The sequence below is a fragment of the Oxyura jamaicensis genome, chromosome 8, assembly GCF_011077185.1.
Source record: "Oxyura jamaicensis isolate SHBP4307 breed ruddy duck chromosome 8, BPBGC_Ojam_1.0, whole genome shotgun sequence".
NCBI classification, from domain to species: Eukaryota; Metazoa; Chordata; class Aves; order Anseriformes; family Anatidae; genus Oxyura; species Oxyura jamaicensis.
Window position 1 is genome coordinate 2,412,469 of NC_048900.1, and position 16,409 is coordinate 2,428,877.

The 16,409-nt window shown below is 38.6% G+C and overlaps 1 protein-coding gene across 1 annotated transcript in view; it reads right to left on the reverse strand.

The window, feature by feature from the left end:
* Nucleotides 1-16,409, reverse strand: part of DPYD (dihydropyrimidine dehydrogenase) — a 338,501-nt gene that overhangs the window by 125,339 nt on the left and 196,753 nt on the right. The window contains exon 14 of the mRNA XM_035333208.1: nucleotides 8,270-8,434. Coding sequence (XP_035189099.1) covers nucleotides 8,270-8,434 — 165 coding nt within the window. The remainder of the gene's footprint in view (nucleotides 1-8,269; nucleotides 8,435-16,409) is intronic.

Here is a 16,409-nt window from a genome sequence, read left to right on the forward strand (position 1 = left end):
AGGGCAATCTGAACTGCAGACTGTTCGAAATGTGTAAATAAAATGAACCAATACTGTGGCTTAACGATGGTTTTTGCTTGGCTCTGTCTTCCTTTCCTATAAATTCTATGTTTGATATGCTTTATTTCATTGTTATTGAGCATTAAGCTGAGATTTTCATAGTGCTCTCTACTGCAACCCTAGCATAGCTAGCTTTGAATCAATCACTATATATAAATTTAATACTGTTTTCTCCCACGTGCATCACTACATTTATCTTCATTTAATTTTATCTGGCAGTTCATTGGCCAGTCACTCAGTAGCATAAGATCCTTTGCAATCCTTTGCAGTTCACGTCTCATCTTTATCTCTCTATAATACTTACTATTACCAGAAAAGTTCACATTTCTGAGATTCCCACTCTTTTCCAGGTTGTTAATAAACATTTTAAACAGCACAGAACACAGTACAGATCCCTAATGAATTTTACTGGAGCTCTCTGTCCCCTGTGAAAATTGAGTATTTATTTCTTAACATTGTTTCCTGTCTTTAACTAGTTATTTTATCCATATGGATTTCTTTTGGCAACTTACTTTTTTTTCAAATACTTCAGTGAGGGACCCTCTCAAACGCTTTTGGAAACCTAAGCTGACTTCATCAGCCGAGTCTCTTTTGATATTCTCAAAGAACTCCTTTTTAAGGCATGGCTTACTACAAAAGGGGTTCTTAGTATTCTCTCTCCCCAACTCCCTTTTATTATCATCATTTTCTTTTTTACTAATTCTATTTCTTACAGGAGCACTTACCAGTTTGTATGCAAGGTCTGCAGACCCCCGATCCCTCCTAAGAAGAGGTGCTATGCCGACCACCTACCAGTTCTCCACTACTTCTCAAGCCTCAAGCAGAGTTACTCTAGCCAACAGTATTATCAAGCTCAGAAATAAATGCTGATAATAGATGTACATTTTCCTATATTTTCTCATTTCTACACTAACACCTAAACACCAAGAACTTAAAATCTACAGCACCGCATCCTGTAGTTCATCCTCATCTCTATTAATATTTAAGTCATATGAGGTTTGAGCGTTTGTTATGACTTGTGGAAGAGCCTTTCTCAGAAAGCTTCCTTCCTTATAAGAAAATGTGGTCTCAAAAGCCCAATACATCAACATTTCTGTTGCTAGCTTCTGTTTTTGTTCACTTACTTTTGCAAATAGAAACTGCTGTGCCTAGAGAAATGGATGGGTACCACTGGTGTAAACCCGCTGAGTAAATCAGAGTTCTTGATGAATTCCTCCTCAGACTGCACAGAGGAAAACGCATCCTGCTAGCTCACAAAGAGCTGAGCAAGCATCAGGAGCAATGAGGACACCCTCAGGATGCAGGTGAGGGAAAGCTCCCCTGGAATACGCAGAAGTGTATTTTTCAGCATGTCTGCCCTTCTTTATGGCAGCACTTTTCCACCCCTTTTCAGACAGCATCATCCTGTATTGTTTTTCATCCTCCTTTTTCCTTGTTTTAAAGGATGAAGAGAAAAAGGGAAGGCAGTCCTGTGCTCCATGCTCTGAGGCCTCCTCTCTTCTATCCACCGCAGCAGTCACTGGACATTGAGATGTCTTGGCCATTCTTGCACTCCGTATTATCTAGGGCCAAGTGGGTTAGCTCCTGGGCAAGGTAACTATTAGGAGTGCTTTACTGCAGCCTTGTCCTCCCTCTTCGGCTAGGATTTCCTCTGATGTTAAGGGACTCGGCCTGCTGCCAGTTTTCTGTAGTGAAAGGGATCTTTTCCATATGGTGAATTTAACAACTGCTGTGTGGGCTTTTTCACCTCCTACCAAGCATCCATGAAGGCTGGGTTTGGGAAGTTTAAGCTGCAGCAATAACAACTTCTGGAGTTTTTAAATGTAATTTGTGGATCTGAAATTGAGAACAGGGAACCCAGGTAGCTGCTCTGCACTGCTGGGCACTTCCATGATAGGCAGCGGGCATGCTTCTGGGCAGCATGGCTTGTGGCTGGCTCCCTTACTCTGTCCTTTCTAGTTGATGTGGATGCACACATCAGTAGGTATCTGGAATATAAAACATGCTTTCCCTGTATGGAAAGCCAAATCTATCTATACTAGCCCAAGAAATACCAGGTACATATGGAGAACAGCTGACTAACAATATGATCTTCATTTCTTCTGAACAGGACTTGCAAATACAAAGATGAAGGTTCTGCCTTTCACCTTCTCTAATTACACATATTATAAATGCTATTGCAGATTCCAAAAACATGGTAAAATGAGTTATTACCTTATATAACCTGGCTACTAGCTCAAAATGTAAATACAGGGTACACTACACAACATCCCACAGACCTCTGAACACCCATCAGAAGTAAAAGCTATAATAATGCCTGCAAAAATATACAAAAGGCAAGCTTGACTTTTTTTTTTTTTTTTACAGTAGAGCTGTGATTTCTATGACTCCTCTGTATCTAAAAAAGTTGTGTGTGTGTGTGTGTGTGTGTGTGTGTCTATCTGTCTGTCTGTCTGTCTCAGGGGAAACCTACAGCAAATATTATTTATTTTTTTTTTTCAGATATGTCATTCAATTCCTCCCAGTCACCAGATTACAAGGTCTACTGTTAGTGCAGACTGAGAGGGAAAAGGTTTATATAAGCACAAAAATGTTGTTCACAGTCTGTGGATTAAATCTACTATTAAAAGCAAAGCCGGTCCTATATGTAAAGCTTGATATGTAGGATCCCACTTCAGGGATCACTTCAGCAAATTAATCAAACCTCTCCATGTAAAGCATCCAAATAACCACTATTGCTGTATGAAATATATTTCCATTCAACTTATAACTTCAGAAATATTTTTGAACACAGCTTCTTTCTGCCCTAAGGGTTAATTACAGGAACAAGGCATTCATGTATGCCTGTTCTACTATATTTTCCTTGCTCTGTAACACCTCTTTTCTCTTTTTGTGCAGAGTATAACGAAAAAGAAAAAAAAAAAAAAAAAAAGGAAAAAGAAAAAAGAAAAAGAAAAAGGAAAAGCACTAGCTACTCTATTTCACACCTCTAAGGATAAAAACAAAATATAATAAAATATTACTAATTACTCCAGGAGATTTATTTATTTATTTATTTTGAGAATGCTACAGAGAAGCTGGTTATCAGCCTGGAATTTAGTGATCTGCTGTTCTCGCTAACACTCTAACATGGCTATTCCTGACAGGTGTTCCTGGGACATTCTGAACAAAATTGTTGAGCAAAAATATATCTTTAACAGCTTCAGCCTTGAGAAGCTGCTCTCTACTGACTAACTGTCAGAAGGACTGTCAGCAACATTCTGCATGCAGCAGAACAAACAATAGGAAGACAAGATTTTTAAGCTTAGCTTTGGGGTCCCACTTAATGTTTCTAGCAGAAGAGGTTTCTCAATTCAACACGTCACAACGCTGATATCTGAATTACAGAATCGGTGTCACAGCTGACAATCTGGTATCCTACATAAGTTCCGTAGAATCATACAGCAGCCCGGACTCATTTGTGTTCACTAAGGAGGCCAAAAAGTTACTTTGAGGACTTCGGTATACAAATACAGCAATGCTGGAAAATACTCAGTTTGGTATCTTCCAAGATTCTGGTTCTTCTTAGAACAAATCTCTCAGACATTTGCTGGACTGCTGTCAGCCCTGTAGTGAATGACATTTCACGTGCGATCTCTTTTTCTTCTTTAAGTGTAATTTCAAAGGCCTTTATATGTAGTGCTACGACCTCCCCTACACATGCTCAGACCCAAACTAATTTAAACACTCAGATTTTGGATGAATTTGCATACTTGTTGGTACCAATTACACTTTTGGAAAGGCAGCGAAAGACTACCTGGCAATTGTGCCCATCCCCACGTCTCAGAAGCCTCAGTTTGCATTATTCAGCAGAGAATTGTTTTGCCACTTTCAGACATTGCTCCCCTCAAGCGTGTTCTCCCCGGTGCAGATCCTGCAGAGGTTCCAGGTTACATGAAGCCTTAAAGTCTTTGACCACCTACTAGGTAGTGTAAATACAGACCTGCTTATGGGAGTGGAATAGGCATCTGTGTAAGTAGCTGATTTACCAACTCAAATGAGCAGGTTTAGCTATGATAAACATAAGGTTTGGATGAGGACCAGCAGCAGTTTGCAGAGTTTTTCTGAAGAACAAAGTGTTACCGGCACTATGTCCCATTCCCCTGAAATCACCAAAAATGACTCTCATAACTTCCAGCTCCACTGTGCACACAGCTCCTGGTTTTACTGGCACACAAAGATATACTGCCACTACCAGTGTTCGCAGTTCCCAGCACAGGTAACAGCTACACCGTAGCTAATGTCAAATACACGAACACAAAATTTCAGCAGCATGTTCTCTTGCAAAGTTTTATAGTTTTCTTTTCGACTTTCTCAGCCACTTTCTACTGATCATTATAGCTTGGTAAAAGTGATTTTTTCTTCAGAGTTTTTATTCCTGATTATATAATGGGAGTGAAATCCACTTGGCCAAGCTAGTATTTCCTAAGTAACTAGTTTCTTGAATACATGGTAAAATACCAATTTTCAGCCAAATTTTGGCTGGAAAGTACGTCAACTCACCGTGTAGTCAGGTACCTCATTAGTAAACAGAATATGGAAGTACGACACTGTGGCATTAGTATCAGTTCTTTTGCTCCACTCTCTAAAGCACTTCAAATATTTCATGTTCAAGCAGACCAATGCTCATCAACTATCATGCAATGTCTGTTTTGGAAAACAAACAAACAAAAAAAACCACTACCCTTTCTAGCCCCCTCCCAAATTCTACTGCTGAGCAAAATATCCCTCTGGCAATATGCCTCTGGTGTTAGCTGTCCCTGCCATGTCCCTCCCCAGCATCATGCCCACCCTCAGCCTGCTTGCTGCTGGGGGCAAGAGGGTGAGCCAGAGAAGGCCCTGATGCTGTGCACGCGCTGCTCAGCACAAGCTGAAACACCAGCGCGTTACCAACACTGCTTTGGTCGCACATCCACAACACAGCACCATGTGTGCTGCGATGAAGTTACTGATTTTTTTCTTGAGTTTGAGATTAATACCGCACACAGCAACCTGTTACTTTACTGAGTGGGGATGCAAAATTTACAAAGAAAGAGTCATCTTTATACTAATTCAGAAAGGATATTTTCATATTACATTTAGGACCGTGAAATTAATAAAATAATTGTTCCATCGTTTCTCACTGTTTTCAGTCTCTAGCATTAAACAACAAAACCAATACATTTTATGCTGATTAGTAAGTGCATAGAATGACAAATCCTATGGTATCAGATACTGTATGGGGTTATAAGAGAGAAAAATAGAAATACCTAATAGATGTATTAAGGAAAACTTAGTTAACCATGTAAGGCAGATGTCTGGAAATAACAAAGACAGACCAATATCAACCAATATAACAATATCTGGGAAAATAAAAAGGAGATGACAAATAGAAACAGACCAATTTCCTTCTCACTTTCACAGCTCTCTCTGACTGAAAGAATGTTTTCTGGGCATACAGGATAGCAGTGGACACTGTTTTTCACACTGCCTCATTTGAAAATTTAACAGTAAACAATGCTGAATAAAACCATATGTTTACAATGGTCTCAACCACATTGCTAATGTAATACCTTACTGTGAAGTACTGGAAGGGAAACAATCCCGTTTTCAACTGCAAATCATGAACAGAGAAGCATCTAACTTACACAAACAAACAAAAAAATCTTGGGCCTGTACTGTGACACCACCTAATTCCTTATTGATTGATTTTGTACTGAAAAAAACAGTAGTAGTGATATTAAATTCACTTAAAAAAACAAAACAAAACAAAAAAAAAAAAACGCCAAGTTGAAATAGCAAAGATTTTGATGGTACTTCACAAACAAGCCTACAAAGTACAGTTCCTTTCTCCTTCTGCTTTCTCCTCTACAAGGACCCTTAAAATTCTTGAATTCACCAGCCAGTGGCATCAATGCAAGTTTCTACCGGTGGCAGCTTTTTGCCCAGGTCCACCTGAACTGGATTCAGGGCCGGAGAAGGGAAGCGTGGCAGAAGCTCCAGACAGAGGTGACTCTAAGCTGCAGGCAAGAATCAGGCCACCCACTCGCAGGGAGCACACAGTGCATCTGCACAAGGGAGATGCTCGTTTCTGATTTATAGAGGCAAGGAGTCACAGGTATGTGACATTATCCACAGAGCTGTGCGGGTGGTTCACTCTTGTAAACCCCCTTGAAAAATGTACTTTAAATACTAGGCTTTATAAGGAGAATTTAGCATCTCCTTTTGTATTGTGGTGCTTTTCTTCCTAATAGCACGTGATACGACGCTGCTGTAGCACTGTCCTGTGGTGAGGTAGGTATTTAAATTTATAAAAGAAATTGGACATTAAAATGTTTGTATTACATAGCAAAAGTCATTATGTATCAATTATGATTTGTTTTTAATATTTACTGTAGCAAGGTAAGTTTCTTTGCTGTAATCACTTATGTCCTCACCTCAGCTTTGCTTTTGTCTAAGCAGATGATGTCATTTTTTGCTTGTTAATTTAGCTCACCCAGAAAGTTCTCAGAAACTGCTTTTAGCTTTAATAACCCCCTTCTGCCCCCCAACCACATCAATTGTAAAAGTCTTTCTAGAGGTGTGAACTGGATTTGGAGAAAATAAATAAATAAATTCTGCAAGCTCTAATTATACAGTATTTCAAAATAATCACCAAGAGACTTCTGCTAAGTGAACAAAATTCTGTTTTCAGTTAGCAACAAATTTACCATTATAATAATGACAGTTCTTAGCCAAGTTCACAGGCACACATAAAAAATCCCCATGAGCAAAGGGAAGGTACAGTACCGGGTGTCGCTTCCCCTGTGCCCACGCAGCGTTACCAAACCCTAAGACAACACAGCAGCAGCCACAGCCAACGTGAGGAGCTGAATTCACATTCTCAAGGTAATAACTCACATAGGAAGGAATGATTAGAAGATATTCACCCTGGGAACTACAGAAGAGTGGGACTTCTTCATCCCACACGAGGAGCTAGGTCTCAGCAAATTCACATTTTCCTTTTGAAACTGTCACTAGGTCTTTCCCTCACAGCAGAGAACAGTTTAGACTCAAGCACAAAGCACCGGAAGAGATTGTTGGTGAAGATTGCAATAGATCATTCCCAGAGCAGAAATGGCAACTGTCTGCCTGCCTGCATTATCCAGGACTTTGGTAAGGGATGTTAAAATCAGAGAATTAAAACATTATCTTTAGGTTCACACGTGCATTATTATGAAGCCCAGACAAAGTAAATAAAGTGACATGAACCTCAGCAATGAAATACACTGCCCATGTATAGTGAAGTAGGACATTAAACATGCAGCATTTAGATTTTGCTATCAATAAAATGTGTTCAAGCACTTTTATAGTTCCAGATGTGTACACTGAAACTCCAGGAACAGGAAAAAAATATCTGACTGTCTTCATGCCATAATACATTCAGGAACGTTCACTTATTTTGTTCATAGCTGAACTATGGAGGTAATAACTTCAAGATAGAAGATATCCAGGCTCTGGGATTTTGAGCTCTTTCTGTTCGAAATGATGATTGAAGTGAATTTTACTTTCCACCTTGTTGTTCTTGTTCACTAGAACAGGAGCTGAAAACCACTTATGCCAGCTAGCTGGCATCATTGCTCACAACTTTCATTATTACCTTCTAGACAGATATTCCCCATAGCCAGGAAGGCTCTAACAAAACTCTCTCATTGTAGTAAAGTTAACTTTAAGTCAGTGTTCCTTCTTTTCTAGTAAACCAGCCAATTACTTATGAGAATATCAGAGGTACCTTTCACATTTGAATTAAGAATGAAAAGAACAAAAATTCCTTTTATAATCAAATTCAATTAACAATTAAAATGAATACTATAGTTTTCATCTTTAAAAATAATCTTGTATGCAAACTTATTCACAGAAGCACTGATAAGCATCCACACTAGAATCAACTCTTTCCTTAATATTATCTATTTGAATGTAAACATCAGCCTAACTAAAAATGATTGTTCTCTATTTGTGTAACAGTCATTTCACAGTATTTGGTGTCATAAAAATGATTTGGATGAGCTTTTCTGTTTTTCAATACCATACTCATGTCAGTAAGGAAACTGGCTTTCTATTTAACAAACATTAAATAGATGAGCTTTTACAGACCTATAAGCTGGAGATTTTAAATAAGTATACTGCATCTTTATGATTGAGTGGTACTTACTTGGTTTGGAAAGTCAGCCTTCAATTCAGCAATACTTCTACACCAATATGCTGCTGTTTTCTCGCTGATCAGTTCAATGTTTAGAAAAGAGCCTTGGCCTGGGCCGTACAAGGGACCTGAAGTAATTCCACGCACAATCCTTGGAGAAACATTGGTCACAATATCCTGCAAAACAGTGAGACCTGTCAGAATGGTTTTGCAAAGTGGGGATGTGCATCAGTGAGGTCTCTGACATATAAACTTACCCGAATCTGATGTTTTAAAAATTCTGTTAGCTACATCAGAGCAGAAAAATTTTTGCTCTTTGTGTGAAATGGTATGATAAATTATTTCAACTATCAAGAACATGACAATACATAACACCTGTAAACTGCCATGCACAATATCATTCAGATAATGCTTTTGCGTTGGGTAGATGGCAAACAAAACTTTGTATAAATATCTGTGCAGGCCTCAGTCATATAACAGCATGCATGGGAACTATCATCCCCCAGAGAAGGTAAAAGGTTGTGTCCTGCATTAATAAGTGAAGTGCAAAGGCGCGCTGCCCTCCAGACTCTCTGATGAGAAGACAGAATCACAGGTCGAGTCTCTAGCAAACATATAGCAGCATGTCAGACTTCACATATGAAATGATATGATTAAAAGAGATCAAAGTCAACAAATAAGAACAAAAATAGTTCAAATTAAGATCAGTACTGCAAACCACAACATTTCTGAAGGTCAGCATGAGGTTAGCAAACAATTTTGAAATAGACAGTAAACACATAAAATGTTGACTTGTTTAGTAGTCTTAATTAAGCTACAATGTCACCATATCTATATTTACAAAGAACTGTAAATTCTGACATTATTTAAAACTAAAGAGAAACATAGATGGTAAAATGTTCTTTTTGCCAATTTCCAATTAAAAATAATGTTGAGTAAAGGTCATTTATTTACAAATCTATCAGAATTATTTGTTTAAGTACCCCTCCTCACCATCTTGTCATTTTTAGTAAGATAACATGAACCTCCATTAGTATATAGCAATTAAGGTCAATTTACATATTTTAATTAAGAACCATCCCATATAAAACAATTAGGGTAATAGGCATACTAACTGGATTTCATAACATTTGGACGTTTTTCCAACTAGATAGACAGGAAACCTTAATTAGCATTAATTAGCACTGATCTGCATATGTTTGATAAGGCATACCCTTGCCACAAAAGATTATTTATTCTTGAATCTGCCAAATGTTACAGTTACAGAGGATAAAGGGACTTTTCTTCACACTGTATGTAAATTTGGGATAATCTTCATTTGTTTATAAAGTTGAATTACTTATTATACAGTAAATATGCACTAATATTTTTCAGTGATAGATAATTATACGTCCATTCACATACGTAGAAATGATACAAAGTAATCTTCCCAGTTCATCTATTTTCAGACCTAATAGTAAATCTGGAACACTGACATCCCAACAATCCTCAGTTTTCCTACAACAGTATTTTGCCTTCAACACAAAAGCTTCACCTCCCTCTCCACAGTTAAGCTGTATTTTCAGAAAAAAAAGTAATTTGGAACATTTTCTGAATTGATGCAAACCCAAAGCAAACAGCAAAGTACGCTCCCCTCACTCCAAAACAGATTACAAAAATTGCAGTTTATGCAGAAGAACCATTTACATCAGTTTGCTCTGCATTATCTTCTTGAGCACTATGCACTCCTTGTAAACTGCCTCCGGAGAGCTTGACTCCATCACAGAAAGGTATTCATACACACGGGGCAGTGCTATCGGATCATCCAGCGTGAGAAAACACGGAACGTCAATGACTAACATGCTGGCAAATGACCTTACTCCTGCTAGCAAAGAGTGCATGGGGTCATTCGCCAGCAGGTACGAGTTACTCTGGCCGTGCTTCAGGCCAACATCAGCTTCCTTGTTCCATGCCCCGCTCAGTCAGAAGACATGTGGCTAAGGAAGCACGGCACTAAGCCCGAGCCAGCACCTTCCTGTTGGTTGGGTGCATGTGGGATGATTCCCACTTTGCAGCTCTCGTGGATTGGCATATGCCAGACAATGCTTGGAGCCACCTGTGGTACTGTTTGTTATCTTACTATGTGCATGTTCTGTTTTATTCCAGTCTCTCTCTGTTTACTAAAGCCAAGAATTCAAAGATAGACATATTACAGCCTTGAAAAAAACTCTTGTGGGACACTGACAAAGCCTCAGCCTGCTTCCCTACGAAAACACTTTGAAGTTTCTGCATCTGTCTTGGGTCTCCAGGCAGTCACTTCTCTCTCTTAAGAACAGAGACCTCTGCTTAGACCCTACAACTGTTGTTGAATCCGCATGGCTTCAACACACTTTTTCCCAGAGCTCAGGCATTGCAGTTTTCTGTGGGACGATTTATCTCTGCAGGATCCCATGAAGTTGAATCAGGTAATGCAGAGACTTTGCTAACTGTCTCAAAAGCAGCTACTTTTCACTTTAATGACCACAAGAGGTGCACAGAGCCACATGAAACAGTAAACACGCATACATCTATTTGCCTACATTCTTTACTCTTCTTGAATTTTCTCCGAGATTTTGTGAGATCCTCTTTGGTGCTCAGGGACCTTTCCCTGCTGTCCCCTGCCAGCACACAGCTGCTCCTTCAATCAGCAGCTTCCACTGCCTCCCTACTGCCTCTGTCTCATAGGACCCCTCTGCTGCGTCCATGCACCACTTTGTTATCTTTCCTGACCAAGCTGCTTCTGCTTCCAAAAATCCTTCCTGGCTTTGAAATCCAAACATTACCACCTGGCTCCTTTGTCTGGGATCCTCCCGAGAGGAATAGGCTGTCCTTATTTAAGATCCCATTACTCATTTGCCTCTACTAGCTCAGAGTGAGCTAGATGGAGAGAGTTTGTAATGACTGACACGCTGGCACCTCTCCTGTCTCTTGTTAGCACATGACAGCCCCAGACACAAGAAGACTCACAGTTCATGGAAACAAAGTGGAATTTATAACTTATGTGATGATTCAAGGAATCTGTCTATGTACATACAGAATAAAATCATACAAGTGACAGAAAGGAAAATTGTCTGAGATAAGTGTGAAATACCCATACAAAACTTGCCTTACCACCATCTTCCTCTTCAGTCTCCTGCCACAGCCATGAAATCTGAGCAGGGAGAGAGTTAGGCAAGGGATCTCTTGGCTGGGCTTAGCCAACTTCATTTCCTTCAGTCTTTGAAGTTAATTTTAATTGATATCACAGGTTATTTTGCTAAGATAGGAAGTCCGGCTGTTTGATCACTTGTTACTGGTTATCTCCAAAACAGGAGGCAAAGGCCAGAGTAGCTGGAATAGCCTCAGTGCGCCAACACACCAGGGTTGTGACAGTGTCTTCTGGTGTTCTGTTTGAACAGCAATTTTCCCTGTCTGTAGGAATGATGTGGCCAAATGCTGTACTCTTCATTCCTTTTCTTTACTGAAACTTCAGGAAAAGGCAGAAAATTTCCCCACACCACCCTTTTACTATTGATAAAAGCTACAATGGAACTGATACAAGAAGCTTGAGAGGGAACACTTCAGTGCATGAACATAAAAACATTTTTGACTTTAAAAAAGGCTGACTGCATCAAAGAAATGACCCAACTGATTAATTGGTCTGATCCCTGGATACAGGTAACAGTTCATGTCTGCATATAGGAATGGGAGTATGTCTCCAAACTCCAAAACTAAACAAGTAGCTCTTACCCGGACAGAAGCAATAAACTATCCATGGGAAAATAGCACAAAGCTTTCACATACCATGAAGACCAAGGATAGAAGACTCTTAATAAAAAGCAACCAAGGGAGAACAATTCTTATACCTGACCACACTAAAAGACAAAGCTACGGGGGGGGGGAATTAAAATAAATAAAATTATATATATATAGGCAAAGGTGAACAGAACAGTCCCTGGAAAATTAATTTGTTTCCTGGGGAAATTTTGCAAATTAATGTAGATTTCAGGATCAAGGAAACTGTATTCAGCATTAGATTCCAGCAAAACAATCTAGTTTGGGGGAGTTAATGCAAGCCAAGAGAAACAGTAACAGCAAATGGAATCAAGGGCCAACTGTGACTCATGAATATTTCACTTACTGAATTACTTCTTTTGCCTCAAAAGCTGATTCCTCTCCCTAGGAGGGCACACCAAAAACCATATCCATCCCTGAAATATTTCTAGCTCAGGATGTCTCCTGAAAATTGTGTTACACAGATAAAATGCCACTATCTGCTGCTTTCAGAGTCCCCTTTTCTGATTATGAACAAGTCTAGTATTCTCATGACTTGAAACTGTGTAAATTTTCATTACACAAGTATTTTTACTCCTGTTGATTATTTAAAACACTAATAAAGACCCAAGGCATTGATCAAGCCCCGTTTGCTCTAATAATCCTTGAACTCTACAGTCAGACCTTCAAATTCCAAAACTAGTTAAGTCTAATGGGCGGGGAGTTTTGAAACAACATCTTAAACTCTGAACACACAGACTTTTTCTGTAAGTTAAATTTAAATGAAGATGCAATTCAGGCTATCAGCCCATGTTTTAATATTCACTCTAAAACTTGTTTTATTTCACACTGTCCGCATTTTCAGTTAATGATTGCCACAGATTTCTGTATTGTCAAGACACAACCATGCTGAGAGAGAGAGAGACCTATATGTTTGGGCAGCAGGGACATTCTGAGTTTTAAGGGACCCAAAGGGATGTCAGGCACAGTGTTAGATCATGCGATAAGCACATTCATTGTGTGTTTCAGCTAAAGTGATCAGCTGAGAAATAATTCACATTGTGAATATTAACATTGGCATCTGTAGGCGTGGAAGTTAATGACCCATACAAATGAATCAATCTATTCGCCCCTCTCTCAGAGTTATTGTTTTAGGGGAACCAAGAAGACAGCTCTTCATTAGCAGGGTTCACATTTTTATTTCACAATCATCTCTCCTAGAAACTAAAAATAGAAGAAGTTTGGAGAAAAATGTGTGGAGATGGAATTGCAGTGGAATATAATATAAAAAGTCTCCCAAAAGGTATACCGTGGCCTCATGCCAATTCAATTAATGTAGTTATATTAGGCAATATAAGAAAAACAAAAGTATAATTCAATATTATTTTTCATATCAAAGTTCTAATATGTTGCTATTAATTTGCAGATCTTGAAGCAGTCTTTCTCACCTATTTTTCCCCCAAATATCATAGCTAATGGTATTTTAATAAACATTTGAAATAATAAAGGTGCTTAAGAGAACACATAGACATATATATTTGGGACATGGAATGAAAATTAGCTAATGATACCTTTAATACATTAACCTGTTATACAAGCATTCAGCCCTGAAGTACGCATTCTGCAATGCAAATATCCACAGCACAATCAAGGTTTTGAATAAGATTTGGGGATTTTTTATAAATACATTTAATAACACTATACCAAGTGCTAATGTGTTTTCTTCATTCTGGGAGGCTTCTGAGACACAGAAGAGCTTGCCTCACACTGTTGGCCCCCAAAGTCAATGAAAGTCACTGAATAGTTCAAATTAAGCTTTTTTAACTTTAACTTATTAAAGCAGATAGGATTTAGTGACCTTTGTCAGTTTCTTTTCATTAATATGAGAAAAAAGATTTAATACAGTGAGCAGATTACTACTTTTTACAAAGTTAATTTATTTGACCTTTCTTTATTCCAGCGAGTGAGGGCATTATACTTGCCAAGTAGTGTCATCTGTACAGTCCTGGGGTTACTACTCACTAAATGTCAGTATCAACACTGATGTAGCCACAGTGGCCTCATTGTGAAGAGATCTAAATAAACACCTTGTTAAGGCAATTTTAGTCAAGTATCTCAATACAGCATATTTAACGTTAGCAGACAGTAAACTGCAACATGAAAAAAAGTCCAAATGCAAATTTCTACTTTACTATATTCAGTACACCATCTTCGTTATCTAAACAACAAAACATAGTAGCTGAAAATGCAGGTATTTAAGCAAATTCTGCTGTACCTTTTTTCTCCAGGTTATCAAAGATCTACTGAAAAAGCTATAAATATTTCAAAACTCAATAGACATTAAAGATTTTTAAAGCTCATTTTCTAAATGCTTTAATCAACCTCTCAACATTGCTTCAGCTTTCCCTAATTATAGTAGAACTCGGTGTACAAATTCACCTATGTAAAAATACGGAGGAGAAGGAGATAGTGCCCTTTTCTGCCTAATATCGCAGCAGCTAAAGCATTCTGGAAATCTGGCTCGCTGCTGTTTGCACACCCTCACAGATACAAATGGCATCACAGACTTATGTCCTCGTAATTCCCTGCCAACTCTCACTCAAGGTCTTGTGATGATTTGCCTCTTCTGTGACTCAGCTGTCTAGCCAGACTGTGTCTAGTATCACCCCTTCTGGAGTTTTAACCATCTACAAAAGGCAAATGAAACCTGAAGCAACAATACCACTTCATACAGCACTGTTCCTATACATCCTTTATGAGTTGTTCTTCACTTTCTCTCCTCCATCAGAGCTGTGAGACATGTGACATTTCCATAGAGTTCTTTTGTCTGAGACCCAGAACAGAGACTTGCTCTCCTGAATGTCTCCAGAGCTCAGAATTTCTCAAGCTGAGTTTGTCTGGCTCCTTCTAGCAGAAAGCTAAATACCCTGCAAGCACCTCCACAAACAAATTCCACCCATTCCATCAGGTACAACCATGCAGATTAACAGAGCTCACTGACTTCCACAAAGACCTTATCAGCTAGTGCAGGATTTTTATGACGTATTGCTAGACCTACGGGTCCATGGAGTGGGGCAGGTAAATTTGTTTATGATTTCTGCCAATGGAGGTTAGATGTGGCAGTAGGCACCCTGCAGCACACAAACCACCGCGCTGTGCTGTTTTCCAGGTTATGTTGCACACAATGTCACCTGATGAATTTCTAACATTTATATTAACCATTTTAATTTACTTTAGACAGGGAACTGGCCAGAATTTACGCTTCCTGTACAAGTAAAGGCAAAACCTCAGCCAAGTCACTTCCTCACCCTCTCCTCCTCTTTCCCTCAGTGAATATTGGAGCATTTTTCTTTTTTATTTTTTAGAAACCCTGAAACTACCTTGACAGAAAACTAATCTCAGAACATCCCACCATGCAGAAACTGCTCTAATCTCTCCACCACCAGATATGAGAAATTTAGTACTATACAGACACCTCCTTTTATTTTTTATTGCTTTTGTGAGTAAAGACTAGACCTACTCCTCTCTTTCCTCTTCATTGCTTTGCTTCTCCTCAAGACAGACAGGATATAATGATAAAATGACATAAAATAATTATTTTTCAAGTTCTTTCATCAAAATAAGAACTGTATTAAAAATCTATTATTTCCTCAGCCTTCCACAATCATTCACATTGGCAATTTAAACCATGAGAGTACTGATCTCTCCACTAGTACAGAACAGATCTTGAAAAAGAACGGTGCTGTTATTTATAAGTTACACTTCTTCATCTTTTACTTACAAGATCTAATATGCTATAGAGGGAAAAGGTTACTTTAAAAAGTATTCCTGTCTTTTGGTGGCTCTTTATCATGTGCTTGGAAAACAGAGTTAATTTGACTGGCCATTTTTTGTTTTTCTCTAAAGATGAAAGCACCCAAATGCCAAAAGTCAGGAGTACAGAGTGCTTATAAATCTTCCTTAATATTCTACTGTATTTCTAGACTGAATAAGCTGAGTTATGCAAACTATTTAAAAAAAAAAAAAAAAAAAAAGATCCCATTACCTCATAAAAGTTTTTACAACATTAAACCATCCCATTTGTGTTTATTAAGCCAATTTAACATTACAGCTCCAGCAAGCAAGCAAGCTTTCCAAATCAATAAGTTAGCACAGAAGAGTGCAGCCCCATAAGAGAAAAAGCACGCATCAGGATTCTGGAGAAAAACTGCTGAAGTACTCACATTGCGTGACAAATGACAACTGGTTAGAGATTTAGTTACCATGTATTTAACGTTTTTTGTATACTGTCTCATTAGTGCGTTAAGATGTAACCATAAGAATGCAGGAGAAACTTCTAAATTTACACATTTAACTTAATTTCTACCTGAGCTTTTACCGC